Source organism: Anopheles moucheti, chromosome 3 (genome assembly GCF_943734755.1).
Source record: "Anopheles moucheti chromosome 3, idAnoMoucSN_F20_07, whole genome shotgun sequence".
Classification (NCBI taxonomy): Eukaryota; Metazoa; Arthropoda; class Insecta; order Diptera; family Culicidae; genus Anopheles; species Anopheles moucheti.
In genome coordinates this window covers 50,719,424-50,745,939 of record NC_069141.1, presented here as the reverse complement: position 1 = coordinate 50,745,939, position 26,516 = coordinate 50,719,424, and the positions used below count along the sequence as shown (strand labels likewise).

Sequence of the window (26,516 nt, the reverse complement as noted above, 5' to 3'; positions counted from 1 at the left end):
ATTTACGTACGACTCATCGTCCATCACGATGCATGAGAATTGGTGACAGAACACAGTACAGCTTCCGAGCCCGATATTCAACGCATGTGGCCTGTTTTGTACTCCGTTTCGGTTTCTTTGGTTTCTTATACGTTTATAAATTCAATCTTGCCTTGGCACGTTGGATGTTACTTTTTGATGTACCCTGTTTTTGAGCCACATCGCGAATAGATCTTTCCTTTCTTTGCTTGAGCGCTTTTGCTATGTCCCGGTCCAACCGCTGATCGACAGGACCAGGATTTCGGACACTTTTCAGCGTATTCTCGAAGCTGGCGTATATTCGGCGGCGTATATTCGAAGCTCGAACTCCTCCCGAAACTTTTGGATGGCGGTTCGTACGGCTCCGATACTCACACCTTCCGATTTCGCCAATTGACTCAGCGAAATGTTAGGTGTCGAGCACCATGCGGAATGCTTTTGCGCTTTTCGATGGAAATGCCTCGCATTTCAACAGACGCTATTGGAAAAAAATTGTTTTAATGCACTAGCTAGTAGCTCTGATTGTAAACAATCAAGCATATCAAAAATCAGCTGTTTTACTTTTTAGCTTCTGTATAAAGCTTTTTTTTATATTTAGATCTCGTAATTTGCTTAACGCACTTTTTTCTTCACTATTCGCGAAATCACGTGTCGTTCTCTCTTGCCACTTGAGAAGGAAGGCTGATCCTTGCGTCTTCCAGGAAACGTCTGCTCCTGACAGTTAGCGTCTTGCATCGCTTGTTCGGCGTGACAGCTACTGTCACCACAGTCGCAAATCTCGTTGACCGTTATCACGGTCGCTACAGTACTCCCCTATCAGACTGGTGTTACCGATAGCGAAGAGGGATGGTAACACGACGCTGCGATCGTGTAACACCAGTCGAATAATCCGGCCGTGGATCTGTAGAAGTCTGTGGTGCTTGCACCGGAGAGGAAGGTTCCTGCACGAAGTAGTAGGGTTTCAGGCGGTCGATGGAGATGTTGTTGGTCCTACCGTTGATTAGGACTTGGAACGACTTGCCGGTACGTCCTAAAACCTTGTAAGGACCCTGGTATGGTGGAGTGAGCGCTGGCCGGACAGTGTCGACACGTACGAAAACGTGCGTACATGATCGTAAATCCGAATGTACGAAGGTCGCTCTTTTCTCGTGCCAGGATGTCTGCGTAGGCTTTATGTTGTCCATCGCCTTCCTCAACGCCTGGGTGAACTCAGTAGTGTCGGGTAACTTCGTCAGTGGGCTACTGTGGAAGAACTCTGCAGGAATCCTCAGCGTGCTGCCATAGACGAGTTCGGCCGATGACGCCTTAATGTCGTCCTTAAAAGAGGTTCGCAATCCTAGTAGGATTAAGGGCAGATGATCTACCCAATGTGTAGTGTCCTTACTACAGATGGCGGCCTTTAAAGTACGGTGCCAACGCTCGATCAGACCATTGGCCTGCGGATGGTACGCCGTCGTTCGCAAGTGCTTAGTGCCCAGCGCCTTCATGAGCTCGGTGAACAAAGCTGATTCGAACTGTCTTCCCTGGTCCGTAGTAATAAACTCGGGAACGCCGAAACGAGATATCCAGCCGCTAAGCAGAGCAGATGCTACCGCTGGCGCTGTTATGTCTGCTATCGGAATAGCTTCAGGCCAGCGAGTGAAGCGATCAATGATAGTAAGACAGTAACGAAATCCGTTGCTGATTGGGAACGGTCCAACGATGTCAATGTTGACGTGTGAGAATCTGGTCTCTGGCGCCGGGTAGCGTTCGAGGGGGCTGTGCGTGTGACGATGCACCTTTGTTGTTTGGCACGCCAAGCAATTTCGTACGAATTCTCGGGTATCTCGGCGGATATTTAGCCAGACGAATCTTTCCGTCATCAGTCTAGCTGTGGTTTTTGCGCCTGGATGACTCATGTCATGGACCGCATGAAGCAGTTGTTGGCGGAAGGGTTTGGTCACGTATGGACGCGTGATACCTGTGGGACAATCACAATACAATGTACTTGTGCTACCTGGGATTGGCATACGTTGAAGAACCAGATCCGTCCTGGTTTTACCGCTTAAAACGTCGTTGAGTTCAGGATCGCGGAGCTGATCCTCGGTCAATTTAACAAAGTCGATTGTTGGTGTGTGTTGTACAGTTTCTATACGCGATAGCAGGTCAGCAGTGACGTTTTCCTTTCCCTCCACATGACGAATGTCCGTGGAGAACTGTCCAATGAAGTCGAGGTGACGAGCCTGTCTTGGAGACGCTTTGTCCAGGGACTGTTTGAACGCATAAACCAGTGGTTTATGGTCTGTATAAATGTGGAAAGTGCGTCCTTCCAACCAATGACGGAAGTGTTTAACGGCGAGATACATGGCCGTCAACTCCCTATCATATGTACAATACTTTTGTTGCGCTTTGTCGAATTTCTTGGAGAAGAAACCAAGCGGTTGCATCTCTCCGTCGACGACCTGATGAAGGGCGGCTCCAGCAGCAAAGTCGGACGCGTCACACCACAGTGATAACTCGGCAGTCTTGTCAGGATGCGCCAACATGGTGGCTTGAGTGAGCTGGCGTTTGCATTCCTCGAAGGCGGTGGTCGTAGCAGAAGTCCAGGTAAGCGGTGTCTTGTCGTTCCGTTTGTTACCTGGAATCATCTCTAAGAGCGGTCCTTGGGCTTCCAGAGCATGTGGGATGAAGCGCCGGTAGAAATTTATCATGGCCAAAAACTTCTTTAGGCCCATGATGGTTTCAGGTTTAGGAAACTTCTCCACGGTTGCTACCTTCTCTTCTAGCGGACGGATTCCTTCGGTCGTAACGCGATGTCCAAGGAAAGAAATTTCCGACTGGAAAAAATCACATTTCGCCACGTTGATCGTTAGTCTGTGCTGTGCGAGACGAGCAAAGAGCTGCCGTAAATGCTCACGATGTTCTTCGAGAGTCGTCGACGCTACGATGATGTCATCGATGTACGGAAATACAAAATGCAAACCCCGTAAAACGTCGTGAATGACCCGTTGGAAAGTTTGGGCAGCATTGCGTAGACCGAACGGCATGGTGGTGAATTCGAATAATCCAAAGGGCGTAGTAATCGCTGTCTTCGGAACATCGGTCGGATGTATTGGTATTTGATGGTACGCCTTCTGCAGGTCCACTTTGGAAAAGATGTTCTTCCCTTGCAACTGCATAGTGAAATCCTGCATAAACGGAAGCGGATACCGATCAGGAACGGTGTTCGCATTGAGCGCTCGATAGTCGCCGCATGGACGCCAGGTACCATCCGCCTTCTTGACCATGTGCAGGGGACTGGCCCAGCTGCTACTAGAAGGTCGGCATACTCCCAGTTGCATTAGCGACTCGAATTCGGCTCGAGCAGCGGCGTACTTGTCGGGCGGGAGTCGACGTGAGCGGGCGAATGTTGGAGGTCCCGTAGTCTCAATGCGATGCGTTACCTCAGACTGCATCGTGGTTCCCGGCGTATTCGTAGCAGTTATGCCTGGGAATTCGCTAAGAAGGTCTGCCACGGGTGACGTCGCGTCACATACCTTGACGGTAGGCTGGCGTGTAGCATCTGGCAAGCCCGGAACAGTGAGGTTGGTCAACGCGTCCACTAAGCAGCGCTTGTGGAGATCGACGACGAGATGGTAGTGGCTGAGAAAATCCGCTCCGATGATCGCAGAGTTTACATCCGCTATAATAAAATTCCAGAGGAAAGAGCGACGCAAACTGAGGTCAAGCGTTTGAAGGGTCTCACCATATACCGTAATCGGCGATCCATTGGCAGCAAACAAGAGCATCGTCGACGGTTTGGACGAGACATAACCAGGCGACTTCGGAATTACGGAGACATCGGCACCGGTATCGATCAGGTAACGCTGTTTAGTGCTACGATCGATGACGATCAACCGGTTGCTCACAGGTGTGATGGTGTCCACCTGCGGGCCGATATCCCCTACGTGTCCTCAAAATGATGATGGTGGTTGTCGTGAGTTAGTGCCGGTGGAGACTGTGAAGGTGCAAGGCTGTCGGCAGGAGCGAGCGGCTGCTCCAAAACGACGGTGGTAGAAACACTCTCCTGAAGTTCCAGTAACGTCACGTATCGGAGTACGCGGGTGAGGTCGCATGCGGGACAGATCGTGGCGACGTGTCTCCTCCATGAACTCGGAAAGCTTCCGATTGAGAGCTGCTACCTCACGTGAAATACGCTGTTCGAAACTATCTGGTGTACGGACTTCGTTCAACGCGTTGCTGGTAGAGGCGTTGTGTGAAACCACGCACTCCATTACCGCGTCAGTTACGGCAGCCTTTTCTGATGTGCTTCCACGTGCTGCTATCACAGCCGATTGGACGTGTGTTGGGAGCCGTGCGATCCACAGATCGACGAGCATGCTCTCGGCCATGGTGTTGTTGGCCACACGTCGCATCTCCGCTAAGAGCTTCGAAGGCTTGCGGTCTCCTAGCTCTAACCCGTACATCAGTCTGCTCAACCGGCTGCGTTGCGTTTCCGCAAAATGCGCAAGGAGCACCGTCTTAACGAACGAGTACCGATCCGTCGAGGGCACAGGTTCGAGCAGGGGTTGAAGCTCGGGCAGCACACTGATGGGTATTTGCGCCATCACGATGTGATAGCGCTTCACGTCCATCTTCTCATTGATGCCAGATGCCGCGAACCAGTGTTCAAGCGCGAAAAAGTAGGAAGGCATGTCACCGGTGTTCATCTCCGGCATGTTGAGTCGGAAGGCGTTGACAGCGTCAACCGGGTTTCCCATGGCCGTCTCCGTGGGGGGAACGACCATTTGGCCGCTGGAGGTACCACTGGTTTTTGTGCTGGGCGTCGTTGCAGCATCGCTTTCCTTCGTAGGGCTGTGCTGCATCATCTTTTTTCGCATCAGGTCGAAACCACGGGGTAACTAAGAAAAAGTGAACGTCGCTATTCCCGAGATCACGTCGGGGTTGTCGTGATTTGCAGACATCTTTATATATATTTTTCTTTTTTTTTTTATATATATATATATATTTTCAATTCTTTATTCTATTTTATTTTTATTTTTTTTTATTTGCTTCCGCTGATCGTATTCCGTCTATCTTCTATGCGTTCAATCACAAGACTGAGTCTTTCGCTCCTTCCCTCATCGCGCTGTCACAATTAGCTTCGCTTTGATACCTTTTTCGCTCTCACTCTCTATTTCCTTCTCAGTTCGTCTTTTCGCCTAACGTGCCTTTTGAATTTACCGTTACGTTATGTTCAAAACTAAACTTCTAATTGCGTCTTTTTATTTCTGGCTTCCTTTCCATACTTAATCCCTACATTTTCCCCTTCGCCTACTCTTACGTGGTATTACGTTAATACAATACTGAATCTTTAAACCTCTCCGGTTTTCGAATATTTCTTATCGGTCTAGTAAGAGAAGATTTAACTGAACTGGTCACTACTTCCGAAGACTCATCATCGCTGTTTGACGCCGCATCCTGAATGAATTTCACGCGTTTTACATCATTAACACTCCTCGTTAATTTTACCCCTTTTTCATTTGTAATTACTATTTTCGCTCCTTCTCTAGCTAGTACAGTGTATCTCTCGTTAGAAAATTTTGGGTCGGTTTTTGTCTTCTGTGGTATTGCTACAACTACTATGTCGCCAACGCAAATCGAGCTTTCCTTTGCCCCGCGATGATTATCTGCAAACTGCTTGCTAACCAACTTTGCAAAAGTGTCGTCTTCTCGAACGGCTACCCGATCTAGATTGTTCTTGGATTCCCAAAGACAGGGGAAGGTTCCACGGTATCGCCAGCCGACAAGTAACTCAAACGGTGTTACGCCCAATCTCGAATGGTGTTTGCGTGTATTATGTAGGTGTATGTATTCTTCCATCGATACTCTCCAATTTCGGTTTTCCTTTTTTACAGCTGATATTGCTTTAATGACACCTTGGTTCTGACGTTCTACGGCTCCATTTGATTGGGCACTTAGAGGAATGGATTTCCTTATCCTTACGCCTTTCTCTTCCCAATAGTTGACAAATTCCGAACTTTGGAAAGGAGGTCCGTTATCGCTTTGGATTACAAGAGGTAAGCCCCAAACGGTAAACATTTTGCAAAGAGCAACTATCGTACTTTTTGCATCCGTTTGTCTCATCTCTGAGGCATGTAAATATCGGGAATACGTATCTACAACTAGAAGAAATTCTCCTGACCCGCATCCTTGCAGACTCAAAAAATCTATTTGCAAAATTTCCCATGGTCCGTTTGGGAGTATCCGAGAAGAGAGAGGTATTGGCGGGTTCTTCCTTGAAATTGCGATACACGTATCACAATTATTTACGAATTCGATGGTATGTTTTGACATGTTTGGCCACCAGAAAAATTCTCGAAGAATCCGTTTGGTTGCTCCGCATCCCACGTGACCTTGATGAGCTGACCGTAGAGCTTTCTCGCGCAGGATCGCTGGTAGGATAATTCGATCATCTTTGAAAATAATTGGTCCCAGCGTTCTTAAGCTCTTCTTCTCAGACTCATAGCGTCTAAGGTTTTTGGACCATTTACCAGTTTGAATGCTGATTTTGACCTCTTCCAATTCTTTGTCGTTTTCCGAAGCAGTCTGTAACTCCGACCAGGTAATATTCATATCACTTGCATCTAATGAATAAAGCAGATGTTTTTCGTCGTCTTCGTCGAATGCGTCGTCAATTTGAGCTGTGCTGATAAGTCTAGAGAGAGCGTCGGCTACGTTAAGGTGACCGGGGACTCTCTCGATGCTAAAGTGGTAAGGTAGTAGTCTTAAGGCCCAAGATTCCGCTCTTGTTATGGATCGTCTGCCGCTGCGATGTAGCCCGCTGAATATGAATTGATTTGCTTCAGAGTCTGTTCTAATAATGAATTGTTTGTTAATTAAGTAGTAAGTAAATCTTTCTACGCTCCATACGATTGCTAATGCCTCCTTCTGTGTTTGTGGATACTTTTGTTCGGTTGTTGTCAAGGATTTAGAGGCACAAGCTATAATTCGAGGACATCCTTTTCCGTTGAATTGGACTAATACTGCCCCCAGCCCTATTGGAGATGCGTCCACAAAAAGCTCCGTAGTATCATTGCGATCAAAGTAGCCAAGTTTAATTATCTGTTACGAATGAATCGCTCGGTGAAATTAATCAGGCCCAGGAAACTTTTAACTTCTGTTAGTGATTCCGGTCTACGGAAATTTTGTATAGCTTTCCTTTTATCGTCCTCTACGCTCCAACCGTCTGCGGAAAGGTTGAATCCAAGGAACTTTACCGTTTGTGCTCCGAAAATGCACTTGTTGGGATTTAATCGAACGTTGTGATTTTGTAGTTTTTGTAGAGTCGTTTGAAGGTTCCTATTGTGCTCCTCTATCGTTGTGCCAAATACAAGGATATCGTCAAGGTAGTTCAAGGATCCAGGACAATCTGCTAATACAACAGTCTGCAATATCTCCTGGAAAATGTCGGGAGAATTACAAAGACCGAATGGGAGTCGTTTAAATCGATAAGTTCCATTTCCTGCAAAGAAATTGGTGAGATGCCGACATTTTTCGTTTAGTTCGACGTGGAAGAATGCACTGGTAAGGTCGATCGTTGAAAACCAGGATGCTCCGTTCAGTTGAGAGAGGATTGCTTCTAAAGTAGGCATTCTAAAGGGTGTTCTTATTATGTTTCTATTTGGACCTCGGAGATCAACGACAAGCCGAATGTCATTTTTTCCTTTAGGGACTACGAGCAATGACGAGCAGAATGATCGATCCATTTCATTGGTTACTCGTTCTATTATTCCGGAAGCAAGAAGGTCTTCTAAACGTCTCTCTGTTTCGTCTTTAAATGCCGTTGGAATGTTTGTGAAGATTCTCCTTGACGGCGGCATGTTCGTATCATATGTGATCATAACTGGGGGTACATTAAACTTGGGAAATTCGTTCTGGTCGGATATTATAGAAATTTCGCCGGGTGACATCTTTAGAGCTATATCTGCCGACAGTTTCTTAATAGGCACGTTAATTCCAAGTTGTAATACGCTATACCTCAGAGATGTACACCTGCTGAGAAGAGCCCTCGCTTGTCCTTGAACTACATAGAATTTTTCCATGTAACGAGGTCGTTCTTCAGAAATGTATAGTTCAGCTACGAATGACGCTACTACCGGTATTTCGTCTTTCATGCCGTAAGCTTTCAAGGAACGATCTGTTCCGTTTCTAATGCTGAAAAGTTTTGTTTGTTTAGGATCATTTCTAGATAAACAATCAAAATTATCTTCGCTGATGGTGTTAACGTCAGCACCGGAATCAATCATAAAGTTAATGGGAACGCCTGCTACATAACCTACAACTGATCCTTGATCGATTGCGCCTTGGTTTAGCACATACAACTGATCGTCGTTGGTTCTTAAATGAACCGCGTCAATACCATAAGTTTTTGGAGCAGGCTTCAATGTAACAGTCTTTTGTTCGCAATCGGATTTATCTGCATCATCACCATCCGTGATTGCTGCAATCTTCCGAGTTTTACTTGAATGAGACGGTTCGCCCTCTGTTGAGTAACGTTTTACCGCCTTATTTTGCAGCTCAGGACGACACGCTCGTTCGATATGTCCTACCGTCTGGCAGCCTCGGCACCTCTTGTCGATAGCGTAACAATTCTCCGGCCGATGCAGATTGCTGTTACATCTCCAACATACAATACGACGAATTCCAAAAGATCGATTTGTTGCAAATCCGGAAAAACCACTTTTGTTGAATCCTCTAGCTTCCTGCATTCCCCAATGTTTTTGTCGGTACGTCAATTTATCGCGTTGAAACTCCCCTGGGCGAGGCGCCGTTTTTGGGTAAGCACCGTACGAAACAGCAGAGACCTCAGCCGTAGGTCGAATCGGCTGTTGATTTCTATCAAGAATATTCTCATTGATCGCCTCAATTTCACAAGCCCGCACTCTATCCAACAGCTCGCTAATCGTCCCGCGTTTCTTAAGGATTTTCCATCCTGCTTTGCGTACCTTGGGATTAACTGCATGCACCTGAATCACGTCCGCAATGGTCTCGATTAACTGCTCATCTTTGTAATTGCAAGTCTTGCCAAATTCAATCACTCGTTTAACGAACTTATAGTCAGATTCTCCTTTGATTTGTTTCATCGTTCGCAACTTTTGACGCTGACGAAAAACGTATAGATGAGATCCGTAATATTGATCCAATCTATCAATTGCATTTGTGTACGGATAAAGATCCGCATCTTTCTCAGATTGAATTGGCGCTGATGTTTCCAGTATGTCCAACAACGCAGTGCCTGCTTTCATTTTAAAAGCACTCATTTTTAGAGATTCACTCGAAATTCCCGCAAATTCCATTGCCGCATCGAATTGTTCCTTCCATCGTTCAAAGGTCGTTTTATCCACCTCTTCTTTTTCCTCCTTGGGATGACAAGCTTGTATTTGTAGTGTCGCGAAAGACATAGACGCCAACATGGAAACCTCGTTGTTGGTTTGTATGCCGAGTTCTAGCATTGTTGAAGAGCCTCGTGGAGAGATTCGGAATAACTGATCATCAGATGCTTCTTCAATCCAGTCATTTCGTCGTTTGGTAGAGCTCGCGCGCACTTACTCCAGCTGCGACTCTAGCAAGGAATTCTTTTCCTTCTCCTTCTTTAAAGCCTTGATCAAGGCGTTCACCTCTGCTTTTGAGATATCGCCCTTGCTGAAGAGACAAACGAGAATACAATGGAATGACCAAATTTCCGTATTATCTTGTGTTCGAACTCGCTTCGTGTGTTTACTCGGTCCGATCTATACGAAACAAATACTCAGAAAACTGTAGTGTTAGTATATTTTCCATCTCATAGTTATTAAATTCGAACCTCTAAGGAACTATATTTTCCGTGACATGAACCGCTCGAGGTTCTCTCTTTTTACATAAGGATTTAATAACATCATGAACCGCTCGAGGTTCCCTTTTTTCGTTATAAGTCGTCTTGAACCGCTCGAGGTTCTCTCTTTTCCATAAGGATTTAATAACATCATGAACCGCTCGAGGTTCCCTTTTTTGTTAAAAATTGTCTTGAACCGCTCGAGGTTCTCTCTTTTTACATAAGGATTTTATAACATCATGAACCGCTCGAGGTTCCCTTTTTTTGTTATAAGTCGTCTTGAACCGCTCGAGGTTCTCTTTTTTTTGTTAAAAATTGTCTTGAACCGCTCGAGGTTCTCTCTTTTTACATAAGGATTTAGTAACATCATGAACCGCTCGAGGTTCCCTTTTTTTGTTATAAGTCGTCTTGAACCGCTCGAGGTTCTCTCTTTTTACATAAGGATTTTATAACATCATGAACCGCTCGAGGTTCCCTTTTTTTGTTATAAGTCGTCTTGAACCGCTCGAAGTTCTCTTTTTTTGTTAAAAATTGTCTTGAACCGCTCGAGGTTCTCTCTTTTTACATAAGGATTTTATAACATCATGAACCGCTCGAGGTTCCCTTTTTTTGTTATAAGTCGTCTTGAACCGCTCGAGGTTCTCTTTTTTTTGTTAAAAATTGTCTTGAACCGCTCGAGGTTCTCTCTTTTTACATAAGGATTTAGTAACATCATGAACCGCTCGAGGTTCCCTTTTTTTGTTATAAGTCGTCTTGAACCGCTCGAGGTTCTCTCTTTTTACATAAGGATTTTATAACATCATGAACCGCTCGAGGTTCCCTTTTTTTGTTATAAGTCGTCTTGAACCGCTCGAAGTTCTCTTTTTTTGTTAAAAATTGTCTTGAACCGCTCGAGGTTCTCTCTTTTTACATAAGGATTTTATAACATCATGAACCGCTCGAGGTTCCCTTTTTTTGTTATAAGTCGTCTTGAACCGTTCGAGGTTCTCTCTTTACCATAAGGACTCAGTAACATCATGAACCGCTCGAGGTTCCTTTTTTTTTTTTTGTTAAAAATCGTCTTGAACCGCTCGAGGTTCTCTCTTTGTCCTTTAGGATTCAGTAACATCATGAACCGCTCTAGGTTCCCTTTTTTAAATAATAATTGTGATTTGTCACGAACCGCTTGCGCTTCTGTATTCCTCTCGTGCATTGAATGACAAAAATCGACAGCGAGTGAGCATCACACACATGCTCAAACGCGTCACAACAATACCGAACCGAAACGGCTACTTAGAACAACCGTAGCGCTGCGCGTGTTAACATACACACACACACCCGGATCATTTTCACTAGAACCGCTCGAGGATCTTTTTTTTAACATTGGTGAGTCTTGTTTTGTCACGTTGAGCACTACGTTTGTCTTCCACTGTCTTCGATTCTACCAGCACCAGACAGCGAACGAGCGGCGCATACACGCTCAAACATGTCATATTTTAGCAGAACGATGCAAAGAAAACATTTTTGGGAGCCCGAACTTTTCTTCAAAAAGGTCTTGTGGAAAAGCCATATAGTTCAACGTGTCAATATTCACTACACCTATTTTCACTTGAACCACTCGAGGTTCCCTTTTGTCATATGTGAATTACAAATTGCCATGAACCGCTCGCGCTTCTCTACTTTTCTCGCGCATTTTTACCAAAATCGACAGCGAGTGAGCATCATACACATGTTCAAACGCGTCACAACAATACCGGACCGAAATCGATACTTAGAACAACCATAGCATTGCGCGTGTTAACATACACACACACACACCAGGATCATTCTCACTAGAACCGCTCGAGGTTCTCCTTCTTGCATTGTTAAACCACTTCATATTCACTTTCTCTGTATGAGGGTCGCCCTATTTTCCTGCAATACGATTGCCTGAATTGTCCTCTTCAAGAACTTCACACCGCAACAGAAAAACACAATTAAACATTGTGTACGTACCCTCTATATAATCAGTCAATACGACGATCTCTAGAGCAACCTATATATTGACTATCTTACCGACTTGCGCCATTGTCGTGATTTGCAGACATCTTTATATATATTTTTCTTTTTTTTTTTATATATATATATATATTTTCAATTCTTTATCTATTTTATTTTTATTTTTTTTTATTTGCTTCCGCTGATCGTATTCCGTCTATCTTCTATGCGTTCAATCACAAGACTGAGTCTTTCGCTCCTTACCTCATCGCGCTGTCACAATTAGCTTCGCTTTGATACCTTTTTCGCTCTCACTCTCTATTTCCTTCTCAGTTCGTCTTTTCGCCTAACGTGCCTTTTGAATTTACCGTTACGTTATGTTCAAAACTAAACTTCTAATTGCGTCTTTTTATTTCTGGCTTCCTTTCCATACTTAATCCCTACAGGGGTCACCAGTTTTAGCTTCTGTATAAAGCTTTTTTTTATATTTAGATCTCGTAATTTGCTTAACGCACTTTTTTCTTCACTATTCGCGAAATCACGTGTCGTTCTCTCTTGCCACTTGAGAAGGAAGGCTGATCCTTGCGTCTTCCAGGAAACGTCTGCTCCTGACAGTTAGCGTCTTGCATCGCTTGTTCGGCGTGACAGCTACTGTCACCACAGTCGCAAATCTCGTTGACCGTTATCACGGTCGCTACAACTTCATGCGTTTACTAGATACGTCATTTAGAAATCGTGCTTATACTTTCGGGAACACCCTTTAGCTAAGAAGAGATAGAAAAAAAACAGTATGTAGCTACTGCCCGTGAAGGATAAGTTGTACACGATTTGACGGCGGCGATATTGCAATTAAAAACACAGAAGAAATCAAAGGGAAGAGTTTGGATTGGATTTGGATTACGTTCAATCCTAGTAGCCTGCTATGGTCGCTTTCGAAAGTCGAAGTCGAATCTCCAAACAGCAGACCCTGCAGATTTTCAAAACAAGAAGCGCCGTTTTGAAAAGCCAGATAAACTGCAGCTTTTCCTGTTGGAGGACACCCCGTTGTTATACAGGAGATTGAAAGGATTGGATTTGCTCCTAAAATCGCAATGTGCCGAGATGCGGAAGGAAACCTCCTGACAGACGAGCAGGAAGTAATCCAAGGGTAGAAGTGCTACTTCGAAGGACATCGGCATCCAAGTGAGACGTGTTTTATGGTTAAAGACTAAAGGTTAAAAAACGTAACATATATGTTGTCGGAATCTTTCGAATATTACTGGGGTCTGAGGCAAGGCGATGAACTCTCCAGTCTTTTCTTCAATATTGCTTTAGAAGGTGAAGGCATGTGAAACTAACACCGGACTCAAACGTAAAACAGCAAGAATTAGATTGATTGAATGCGACAAAGACGAAACACCTGCTTGCCGGAAACTCAGCCCGAGATAGGGTTCAATTGGGAGACCGCGTATCGGTTGACAGCTACAACTTCGAGGTGGTAGATTAGTTCTGCTATCTTTGACGGTTGCTACTTTGAACAACGACAGCAGCATTGAAATCCGAAGACGCAGGTGAATTGTACAGGTGAACTGTACTGTACTGATACTGTGTGCTTTACCAACTAATGAGAACCAGAAGACTTCGAGACCGCTCGAAATGTAAGATATATTGCACATTTATTCGTCCAGTTTTCCTCTATTGACACGACTCTTGAACCATCCAAGCGGAGGATGCAAACGTTTTGGACATGGAGTGTGGGGAAGAAGAATGAACCACGAGCTTTTTCAGGAGTATGGCGAACCTGTCATCGTGACGGTGGCGAAGGCTGGCAGGATACGATGGCTGGGGAAAGATGCGATGCTTGGGGGTACAAGAGGAACAGCGTATCTCTAGGTCAGTCCCCGAGATACGCGATTTTTGTAAATTTGGCAGATGAATAGTTTATAGCACAAAATAAAATCAAAAATGGGAAAATTAGGCCAAACATACCTTCCTTTAGCATATAAAATATTTGGTTTTTATTTGATTTTAATTTAATGAACAGATTAAGTAAAGGCAGTCCCCGAGATACGCTGTTCCTCTTATACGCGGTTTTTGGAAATTTGACAGATGACAGAGTTTATAGCACATAATCTAAGCAAAAAGGTGAAAATTTGGTCGAAAATACCTTTTTCGTCATATAAAACGTATGGTTTTAACTTATTTTAATGCAATCTTTCTAAAAATCGCCTGATTCGCTAAATAAACCAAGTGCAGAGAAGGAATTCGACTCTGTGACTTTGAAGTATAAACGATTTTGCACCAGGATTAGACTTGCGCGGAAATTCGAGATACGCGGATTTTTCCAGGCTTGTAGCGGTCCGCTATAATACCGCATCTCGGCAACCACCTGTATAAACGATATTACAGGCAGTCCCCGAGATACGCTAAAAAAGCGGACTGCTATAATCCGGGAAAAATCCGCGTAACTCGAATTTCCGCGTAAGTCGAATCCTGGTGCAATTTCGTTTATACTTCAAAGTCACAGAGTCGACTTTCTTCTCTGGAGTTAATTTTTTCACCGAATCAGGCGATTTTAAGAAAGAATACATTAGAATAAATTAGAAAGAAATGTTTAATGTGACAAAAAACGTTATTTTCGACCAATTTTCATCTTTTTGCTTAGATTTTGTGCTATAAACTATCTCATCTGTCAAATTTAAAAAAAACCGCGTATCTCCGAATCCGCGTATAAGATTAACCGCGTATCTCAGGGACTGCCTGCATAAAGGAAACTCGAGATACAGGCAGTCCGCGAGATACGCGGTTCCTATTATACGCGTTTTTTTTTAATTTGACAGCTGAGCTTGTTTATAACACAAAATCTAAGTAAAAAGGTGAACATTGGTAGAAAATACCATTTTTTGCAACATAAAACATTTTCTTCTCACTTATTTTAATGTAATCTTTCTAAAAATAGCCTGATTCGGTGCATAAATTAAGTGCAGAGAAACAAGTCGACTCTGTGACTTTGAAGTATGAACGAAATTGCACCAGGATTCGACTTACGCAGAAATTCGTGATACGCGGATTTTTCACGGGTTATAGCGGTCCGCTATAATAGCGTATCTCGGGGACTGCCAGTACGCGAATTGCTCAGGCACTATTTTTCGCATAACTCGGACAAAGACTGTATGCAGTTAAATGCAGTAATTATGCCTTTTGGCTTCGTGTACACGCGGCTTAACAATCATTACCAAAATAAAGTGCAACTGTCAACAACACAACAAGGCCGTCGAATGAAAAACAATTTAATACATTCTGAAAAATCAACCACGCCAAACCAAAAATAAATAAATAAATCAAAGAGAAAAAAATGAAATAAAAATGCAGGAAAAAAATAAATAAATAGACAGAGACTCTAACTACATGCCTTTTGCACAGCAAAACACATGGTAGTTAAAAAAAAGTCAAAGCATAGTCAAACAAGAAGGTAAAAAAAAAACAATTGAGTAGAAGACCCACAGAACAAACATAATGAAGAAAAGAAAATAGATAGATAGAAAAAAAGGCAAAGAATCTAAACTACCAACGGCAATTCCAAACACAAAAAAGAAAGAGAAATAGACTGACAGGTCTAATCTAAAGAGACAGTAAAACTCTGATTATGAGCCAACCTGGCATCAGAGGAGGTAAACACTGTCGACAGAAGAAGAAGAAGAAGAAGAACCACGCCAGGTGCTCTCAGTGATTGTGTCGTGAAATAAGGAAATTTCATACAAAAGTAAAACTTGTCTAAGCAACCCATTCGTTTGTTAACGAGAGTAACGTGAGACCATTCTCTAACGCAAACAAGACGAATTAGATTGTAACGCTGAAACTCTGTAAACAAAACCCCAATCTCTTCCTGTAACGCTGAATTTTGGTGTTTTGTGATCTGCAACCATGGAAGATCCATTGAACCAACGCGGCGGAAATAAACGAACTCCAATGGTAGGTGCTCTCGACCATGGCGTCGCTTTTTTTATTGCGTCGTTAACTCCTATGTGTGACTTTTCCCCGATGATAGCAATCGTTGGAGCCATCAACTGAGATAAAACAGGAACCTGTTGTCGAGGACTTTAAGGAGCCCATGGTAGAAGATCTAGAACTGGCAAGCTCTTGGGATTGCATCGACCCATTAAAGGAAGAAATAGAAATCGGCGAAACAGGCCTAGCAGTTCAGGACCCGTTTTTCATGATACAAGAACCTGGTATAAAAGCTGAACCAAAAACAGAAGAAGCTGAAGAAATTGAGGACTATGGCGATTCCGTATATTCAAGTAAGTTTTATGCGCTTATCTATTTTCTCTCGAGATCTTTTCGAACAAGGAAAACATTATTATTCTGCTTTTTGTCCGAGAGGGTTTCGGATATCATATTCATGACAGAAGTAGAAGGAGCACTGCTTGAGCTCACGAAGCAGAATCGGTATTAGTTACGATCTTTACGAGTTACGAGGGTTTACGATCTTATCTGGCAACGTAAGAGCTTATTCTAGCCACGGTTCACATTTATCTAGAGTTTGTATCCAGTTTGCATCTGGACTCAGGTGCGCCATCTGGACCCTGCTCAAAAGGAAGCGGAGTCTGTTGTCGCAATCTGTACCGAAATATTTGTGACGCTTCGCGGCAAGCTTTTTGTCAACGGGAAAGCTTTAAGCATGACAGATGTTTGAATTTAAAATGACAGTTTAGATAATAAAATGAAATTTAAATAACATATTTTAGGCTGATAATTGGTAGTAAAAACAATAATGATTATTGTATATGCATACAAAACAATGTTTCGAAAGAATTCGAGGCAGTGGTTATAAACAAAAGCCTTCAAAACAGCTTCTGTCAATTGGTATAATTTGAACAGGTAGTGAAAAAATGATCACTTGTAGAAAGTTTTTCAAAGCAAGCGACGCAAACTGTGTAAGCCGTTTTATACAAAATAATAATTTTGCAAGCAAGTAAAGAAAAGTGAGCAATAAAAGTTTCACAAAATTAGGTGAGTTACATATATTATGTTTGTGGACATGATGAGGAACATTTCGAATTGGTAATCACAACGTTACATTTTTCCAGTCATGGATGCCAGTACAAGCTCTGCACCTCGGCGTGCTTTAAAAACTACCAGCGATGAGGATAGGCAACGCATCATAACGGCATATGAAAGTGGTGCAACACCAGCATCAATAGGCAATATGCTAAACATAAACAAGAGCACCGTGTACGGGATCATCAAGCGATATAAGGACACCTGGCAAATTGAATCGAAAAAGCGCGGCGGTCATCGTGCTAAATCATTGTCGAGTGAAGCCGTGGACAGTATTCGAGACTGGATCGACGAAGATTGTACTATCACCCTGAAAGCGCTGGCCGAGAAAGTGTTCCAGCAATACGGCGTACGCGTGGTCGCTTCAACCATTGCCAAGGAAGTGAAGGAATTCAATTATTCGTTCAAAATGATTCAAAGGGTGCCAGAACGTCGTAACACAGCCGCAACTATCGAGGAGCGAACAGCATATGCCGCCAGATTCTACGATATTGCTCGTGAGGTTCCTGTAAATGGGCTGGTGTATTTGGACGATGTTGGATTCAACGTGAGTATGCGGACATCCAAAGGACGATCAAGGAAAGGAACGCCAGCTACAGTTGTTGTTCCTCAACTACGCACCAGAAACGTATCAATTATCTGTGCCATGAACGCGTCCGGCATTGTTCACTACCAGGCATATAATCGCGCGGTAAACAAGGAACTATTTACCGGATTTATTATAGAGCTAAAAGACATTTTGCGAGCTAATGATATATCTAGAAGTTACTTCGTGATGGATAATGTTGCGTTTCATAAATGCAACTCTGTGATAGAAACCATCGAAGATGGACACGACGAAGCAATTTATTTACCATCTTATTCACCCTTTTTAAACCCCATAGAGAACATGTTCAGTCAGTGGAAAAATTATGTAAAAAGAGCTGGTCCCAATAACCAGGACGAACTAACAGAAACAATTAGGAACGGAGCACAGTACGTCACTGCACATGATTGCGAGGGTTATATTAGAAATATGTGGCATTACATTTCACGCTGTGTTAGAGGTGAAACTATATTAGATTAGGTATAGATTGTTATGTTTAAACACTAGTTATTTAGATGTAATATGTAAATACGTTCGTATGACGATTCGTTACAGATGATATTACTTTTTCTATTATATTTTTACGTTAGGGTTCAGTATATTTATAACTATATATCAGTCATTTTCCTATCCTATATTTCCTATGCTGGGTTACATATTGGTTGCAAGAATTTCATTTACAGTTTTTATACCACAAAGTTAACAATAATGTGCTTGATTTAAGCAATACCGGTGACTTATACAACTACTTTCTGTACTTATTCATGGTATTTAGAAACCAGTTAATCAACCCATACCACGGAACCAGCATATACACCAAATTCATATATTTGTTGTTGTTGTTGGACGACCAAATTGTGCGTCCGAAATTCTCTAGCTCATTCACGATCTTGTTTGCAGGTATTACACAGGTATCACAACGTGTTACACAATTGGAACACATTTCAAGCTACGCATTCCAAATAGGTAGTGTATATTTTATCCTTGCAATACAACAAGCAAATAATTTTGTTTACATAATAATTCTACAGCAAACATGGATACATCGGAGGCTGTACCTCGACGGCGTAACAAAACTACGTCTGACGAAGATCGAAACCGTGTTGTTACAGCGTACGAAAATGGTGCATCCGGCAAAGATATTGCAGATATGCTAAATATTAATCGAGGAACAGTTTACAGCATTATTAAGAAGTATCAAAAGACATGGCAGGTTGCGGCTGCAAAACGTGGAGGTAACCGTCCTAAGCTCTTGCCATATGATGCAGTAAATAGCATTCGCTTGTGGATAGATGACGATTGCACGTTGACATTGAAGGAGTTAGCGGAGAAGGTGTATAACCAATATGGCGTGCATGTCAGTACGACAACAATTGCACGACAAATAAAAGGATTCAACTATACCTTCAAAAGAATGCACAAAATACCCGAACGACGTAACACAGAAGATACAATTGCGGAACGTAGGTCGTATACTGTGATGTTTTATGAATTGGCACTGGAGATTACCGATACCGGCATTATTTTCCTCGGCGAAGTAGGATTCAATCTAAGAATGAGGACATCGCAAGGTCGATCACGGAAGGGAACAACTCCAACCGTCGTAACGCCACAGTGGAGATCGAAAAATATATCCATCATGTGCGCAATGAACAAGTACGGCATAGTTCATTACAAGGCGCATACCAGGGCTGTAAACCGCGAGCTATTCAAACAATTCATTATAGAGCTCAAGGACATATTAAGAACGCGCGGAATCAATCGTTCTTATATGATTATGGATAACGTGCCTTTTCACAAATGTGCAGATGTAAAGCAAACTATCGGCGAAGAAGAAGACAAACCATTGTACCTGCCGTCTTATTCGCCCTTCCTAAACCCGATAGAAAATCTATTTAGCAATTGGAAAAATTTAGTGAGACGGGCCAATGTACAGAACGAACAGGCGTTGATGGAAGCCATTGCTGATTGTTCATCTCTAGTAAATTCCCAGGATTGCGAAGGATACTTCCGAAACATGGGGACTTATTTGCCCCGGTGTTTGCGAAGTGAGGTGATAGATGATTAGATTATTATTTACGTACCTCCAATATCATTAGAAGTATAAACAGTATCTATTCATTAGTTACTAGGATATTTAATTCTATATTGTAAATAAATTTGATTATTACTTTAATTATTTGTCATTTTAAATTTCATGAACTACTTTATGTGTATTACCGATGTGATCTTGGACACTACCTATTTGGAATGCGTAGCTTGAAATGTGTTCTAAATGTGTAACACGTTGTGATACCTGTGTGTTACCTGCAAACAAGATCGTGAGTGAACTAGAGAATTTCAGACGAACAGCAGCAGTATTACGTAATACTTCAAGTACTACTATGAAGTAATACGTAACCCAATACATGTTTTATACATCTTATCATAATTTATAAAAAATCCGGTGCTTACAATAAAAAATGTGCGCCGGCGACAAGGAATCGAGTACGGCGCGTAAAAAAATGTGTGCTGCCAGTCAAAACTAAAGTGTAAAACCCTGTATAATCAATCACCAATAAGCGCAGATTTTGTTTGTTCTATCTTGTGCTTACCGTAATGAGCCGCTTACCGTAATGAGTTAGTCTCATTAGCCCTAGCATACGCTTGTAAGTAAATATTGAAATGAGAGTAATAGAATAAGCAAATGACGAATAATAACCACGAAGTTATGTCATTTGATTGTCGACAAATGACACCATAGGGTTTATCTAGTCACTTTTTAAACGGAGTTACATGTGTCGTTGGTATGAGGTGTATTTTGAACAACTGTCATCTTCGCCATTTCGGCTACAATCTTACACTGTTTCTCGGGCCAGTTGGGATCGAAATCCGTTGGATTGGATCACCATCAAACCGTTTGGGATCTCCTTCAGCCGAAATGGGACAGGCTTCAGGCTGCTGGGATCAGCTTCACACGAAATGGGATGCTTCTCATTCAAAATGGGCTAAATTTGACAGCGGCGGGGTGTAAACACGTCTTCCGTGTAAACAAGCGGGTGTAATCGCGACTGAAGATGATTCAAAATAAATTAAAAAAAAACGTTGTTGGTTGGTTATGATGTATGTTTAAAAAGATCTTTATGGAAATATGAAATATGTTTCATTGTTTCCGGGCAGTATGCTAGAGATAATGAAAGGAGGGAGGGGGTGGGGGTGAATAAAATGGGCTTTTTTTAATATAACGGCCATGGCGTATTGCTCAAAATGGGTATCCGTGCGGATCTGTTAAATCTAAATAATTCATTCTTAATTTATTACATAAGTTAAGTATTGTATTCTTAAGTTAAATAATAATGCGTTTGTTAAGTTTTTTAGTGTATTGGTACTCCTTACATCGGGACGATCGATCGATTTATCGATCGTACTCTCAAGCATTTTATAACATGACAAGGCATGAAATGTTGTTAAATTTTCGATTCGTTATCTTATTTAAACATAAAGATGTAACAAATTGTTGTGATGGTTTGTTAGTTGCTTTGTTAGAGCAAGAAAGCATGACGATTTGGCTAGTTGGTTATATTCTAGGATCTTTTTACTCGATTGTATAAACGCAAGAAGCGTTCTTGTAATCTTTGGCGTAAGCAGATAGACGCTTTACTAGCATCGCAGGAAGAGTGTAACAAGTGTTTCTGTACTGCAAGATTCAGTAGTTAGTAAACTGTTGTACTTTTTAACTTCAGTAATCGATTCTTGAAGATGGCTCAGCCGCAAAGTTAGTATAGTTAAAATGTTATGAAATCGCAAAGAGAATTGAGAGTGCTTAGTATTGCTATTTCTTTTCATAGGTACAAATCATTCAGTTCAGAAAGGCGACGAAACATCCGCGGAGCCTAATCATCATCGTAACAAAACTACCAGCAACTATGATAGAGAACGCATCGTAACAGCTTATGAAAATGGAGGGAGCATAAACTATATAAGCCAATTGTTCGGGATGCCCCGATCAACTGTCCACAACATCTTGAAAAGGTTACGGCTTACGGGAGAATCCACAGCATCGGCCCGAGGAGGAACTAAACCACGAAAACTGTCGAGTGAAATGGCTAGCAGCATTCGTGCATGGATTGATGAGGATTGTACCGTAAGCTTAAAGAGATTAGCTGATAAAATTTTTTCGCAGTACAATGTACAAGTTAGTGTTTCTACGGTAGCCCGAGAAGTTAGTGGCTTTCATTACACTTTTAAACGGGTGCATAAGTTGCCTGAACGCAGAAATACGACAGGTACAATAGAAGAAAGAAAGCAGTACGCTACTTTTTTCTATGAACTTTCGCAACGAGTGTCCGATTTAGGAATCATTTTCATTGATGAAGTAGGCTTCAACATCAGTATGCGAGCATCGATGGGACGTTCATTGAAAGGGAACCGTGCAACAACAGAAGTACCAGTATCTATAATTTGCGCCATGTCGAAACATGGCATTGTGCATTATGTTTGCCATAAGCGGGCTGTAAATAGACAAACATATCATGAGTTCATCGTAGAACTAAAAGAACGCCTGAGTTCGCAGGGCGTTCACCAACTTGCCCTTGTTACAGGGTTTAACAGTCCTGAAAACAACTGTCCACTTGATTATAACAACCGTCTCTTTGATTAGTCACCACTGTCTACCACTTGTACACACGACACACAGCGTAAGCTACTCTGTCCAGATGATTAACACAATTGTCAATTTCAATTGAACAACTGTCATCTTTGTCATTCAAGCTATATCTTTATCATGTACAGGCACATGTATACCTGCTTTTCTAGATTGCTTAGTTTATGATATCGAAATGAGTTCTGCGATTGAGTTTTTATTACTAATAGCTATGAAAGAAAGCAAATTGAAAAATCGATCGTTAGTGGTAAACGAGAATCGTTGTTTCGTATACATGTTGCTTAATGTTTCTTGTCAAATCAAATACTAAAAGGAACTGAAACCTGCAACATACTGTATTAAAGAAAAAGATCGTCTTTATCCTCAAACATATAAAGTTACTTAGCGTTGAAAGTAAAAATAGTGATTATCCTTTTATGTTTTAGCCATGTCGCAAGAAGCGATAGTTCCGGATAGTGATGCGGAAGAAGAGCAGCCAACGACTTTCAGGCGTAAAAGTACTTCCCTTGACGATAGGAAGAGAGTTGTCGCCGCATATGAAAGAGGGCAAACGGTGCCAAACATATGTGCAATGTTTGGTTTGAACCGTTTTACGGTATACGGCATCTTGCGCAAAGTGAGACTAACTGGTATAGTGGAAGCTGGCAAACGTGGTGGGATCAAACCCAAGAAACTGTCGAATGAAGCAATAGAAAACATCAGGCATTGGATTGACGAGGATTGTACAGTAAGTCTGCGTAAAATGCAGCAAAAGTTACAGCAGGAGAACAACATACAAGTCAGCATATCCACCATAGCACGAGCGATCGACGGGTTTCAATACTCCTTCAAACGTGTTAATAGACACCCCGAGAGAAAAAAAAGCCCCAAATAATATTGAAGTACGGCGAACATGTGCCGTTCAGTTTGTTGAGGAAAAGATAAAACACCGTCTGCAACGAGTTGCCTATTTACAGATCTTACTTTATTACAACTCTCAAAGGAAAGGATCAAACACGTTGTAACAACTTCCGCTGAAGTGTCACACGGAACAAGAAACGTCAGCTACAAACTTCACAGCCACTATGGGATAACCGCACAGTGGTCCCGCTGCAGATATTGATCCTCAACACATTTCATGTCACTTCCTCCTCAATTCAGTGAGAGGAATATCATCTACATAGATGAAGTAAGCATGAACGTAAGTATGCGTTCAACAATGGGGCGTTCGGCAGTCGGCAAACCCGCTGTAGTAGTTATACCACAACTCCGCAGCCGCAATATTTCCATCGTCTGTGCCATGGCTAGGCATGGTCTTTTGCATTATGTAGCCAAAACGAGTGCGATTGAACGAATTTCTTTCAAAGAATTCATCATCGAGTTAGTAATAAATCAACCGGTGATGGTCATGGACAATGTGGCATTCCATAAATGCAACGAAGTGAAGAAATGCATCACCCAGCACACCAATAGTACATTGATTTACCTGCCACCTTACTCGCCATTTCTGAATCCTATCGAGAACATGTTCAGTAAGTGGAAGAACATAGTCAAACGTGCCAATCCCGAAAATGAACTAGACCTTATGACCGCCATTGATAACGGCGCTTCGCTAATAACGGAGCAAGATTGCGAAGGTTATGTCCACAACATGTGGTCATACCTTAACAGATGTTTGAATGGAGAGCCAATATTAGACTAATTTCTCCTCTGTACTTTTTTTATTTTTTTCTATTAGACCAGATTAGATTAGATTAAATCCTAATTACCAATTTTATTGAGTTATCTGTGAATTATGAAACAAACTGTGAATTTTAATATTACTCCTTAATATCTCCTTATGTTATGTTCCTACGAATTCAAGTTTGAATAAATACTTGCTTGGCATTGCATTCAAAATAAGACATGCGCCCAAAGGTTTAATTAAAATATAGACTTTTTTTCGAACGATTCAAAACTTTATTTGTCTTATGCCTTTAAAACATATGCCTGCCATTTCTGGTTTACTAGCATGATAGCTGAGCCGTCTATACTATTTTGAGAAAGTATTGGAAAACTGGCGAATATGAAGCTGCAAAGCGTGGTGGTATAAAACCGAAAAAACTAAACTAAGTGCTGCTATCGTGGACTTGAAATCGTGGATAGAAGAGAACTGTTCAATCTCATTGAACAAATTAGCACAAAGAACATGGGAATGTCATAAAATTCGAGTGAGTGCCACAACTATCTCTCGGGAACTTAGAAACTTCAACTATTCATTTAAAAGAGTGAAAGTCCTTCCCGAGCGTCGTAGTAATCCGGTTCCAGAAGAACGAAAACAATATGCATTGTCGCGCAATCGTATTACTCAACGCTTCCCTAAAGCCGCTATAGTATTCATCGGTGAAGTGGCATTTAATATTACTATGCGCTCAACGATCGACGATCGAAACGATGATTACTAGAACAGCAGCGGGAAAAGTTGTTCTCCGTTTAAGAAACATTTCAATTGTGTGTGCAATGAATCGTGCAGGTATTTTGCACTACACCGTCAGGAACAGGATCACAAATCAGGAGTTGTTCGTGGAGTTCATTAAACAATTAAAGACAAATTTGGATGGACAAGATGCAGGAAATCAGCCATTCATCATCATAGACGATGCCGCATTTCAGAAATACATAGCCATACTTGAAACGATCAGTGCCGAAGGGTGTAAGGTAAAATATCTACCACCATTTCTCAACCCTGTCGAAGGCTTTTTTGATGATTTGAAAAATATAGTCAAAAGGGCAAATCCACAAAGTGAGCAGGAGCGTTCAATAAAGGAGCTTCTCTAACAACGATGCAGGATTGCGAAGGTTACTTTTGTAATATGTCTCAATACATAGAAAGATGTATCTTAGGAGAAGTAATTACAGATTAACCAGATCTGAGAGTTACGGGTATCAGAGTGCAGTGTACATAAATGATGGGATATTTACCTCACTGTCAATCGTTCGGGCTATTTGTTCTTGTAGTGCTTAATGGTCGTCAAATCGCAAATCACTGATAATGTCCATCATATTCTGTTGGATATAGCTATGGGTTTAACTGGTAATGTTATCAAAGTAATAAAAATACCGAACGGTGCTGCTGGTGTAGCAGCTGCAACTTAGAATAATAATTAGAATCTATTAGTTTAAGTGTACCAGTAGAGACTAAGCTTTTATCTGCTACGTATATTATATGAGAATGTTTAATAGAACAGTCGTAGGATACTGTTACATATATGTATATATTGCTATCTAAAGCAAACTCTGTATAAATACATTTTAACTGTCAACTTCACTTTATTGAAAAGGTGGTATTTGTTTTCATTCATACGTACCCAATAACGTTGTTGCATTCGACAGAATAATGTAATTGAACTAGTGGCGTTGGAAGCTTAATAAAAATAAAGCTTTAACATCATACAACGCACTGTATGAAATTTCATACGCAAAGCGTAATGTGTTCAAACTAAAGCGTACAGCGTACAAATGGAACTACATTTCAACGGAAACGAGATGCTTCGCATAAATGAAAATACATCTCACGAACAAGGAATTATATCTCACGTCCAAAGAAATATTCAACTTTCATTGTAGAGTAACTTGGAAACCCTGCAACTGGATCAGGTCTCATATTTTGATCTATCGCTTAGATCGTTCAATTTTGCGATATGAAGGTAGAAGTGGAGATGTATCTATCCAATCCTTGGAAGATCATCAAGAAAAAACCAAATTAGACGGAGAAAATAAGCGAAATGTAAATCGCGATATTCAATCGAAATAAAAAGATTTTTTTTTTCTTGTTTGTGGTTGTATTTGTTTTTAAATAAACAGTATTATTAATTTCTTTCTTTATACTTTTAGGCACAAAATCCGGAAAATCAAATGATGCAATAAAATCTGAAGCTGATTTGGACGTAGTGAAAACCCCACACCAGCCTGTAAGTATTACATTTAGTTTTTATACGTACCATATTTTCGCGTGTATACTATTCAATGTTTTGGGAAAAAAACAATTCATAACTAGCATTACAATTTAAGGAGCGTCCAGACTGTAGACCATGACAGTTATACGTAACAAAATTTTGTTATGTTATACAGTGGAGCGCCGTTTATCCGGGTACCTTTTATCCGGCTGTCCCATTATTCGTGCTTCTCAAAAATGACATTTTCATATCGTATCCTGCCTTGTTTATATACATTCAAATGTGCTTTTTTGTGCGTTTATACCCATGCGTACTTACTAATGAACATGACGACATTTTGATTTTAACTATTAAAGCAACAGTTGCACGGTCCTTATACAACGCTTGAAAGGCAATAAAAACATTTCAGAGCATTGCAGTTAGCAAACAAAAACATCCCCAATAAGAAAATAGAATTTTTTATCATTTTTTTGCGTATTTTTCATAAATTTTTACTAGTTTATATATATATTTTTAATCGTGAATCAA

At 41.6% G+C, this 26,516-nt stretch overlaps 1 protein-coding gene across 1 annotated transcript; it reads left to right on the top strand.

Moving 5' to 3' along the window:
- The first annotated feature begins 16,508 nt into the window (after positions 1-16,508).
- LOC128301373 (uncharacterized) lies at positions 16,509-19,429 on the top strand. The gene is made up of 2 exons (XM_053037815.1): positions 16,509-18,398; positions 18,464-19,429. Exon 1 carries the CDS (start codon positions 16,878-16,880, stop codon positions 17,910-17,912), a length of 1,035 nt encoding a protein of 344 aa, XP_052893775.1. The 5' UTR covers positions 16,509-16,877; the 3' UTR covers positions 17,913-18,398; positions 18,464-19,429.
- Positions 19,430-26,516: the final 7,087 nt, after the last annotated feature.

Bases quoted from the DNA above. Each gene is read 5' to 3' on its own strand.
- LOC128301373 (XM_053037815.1), top strand. From the start codon at position 16,878: ATGGATGCCAGTACAAGCTCTGCACCTCGGCGTGCTTTAAAAACTACC.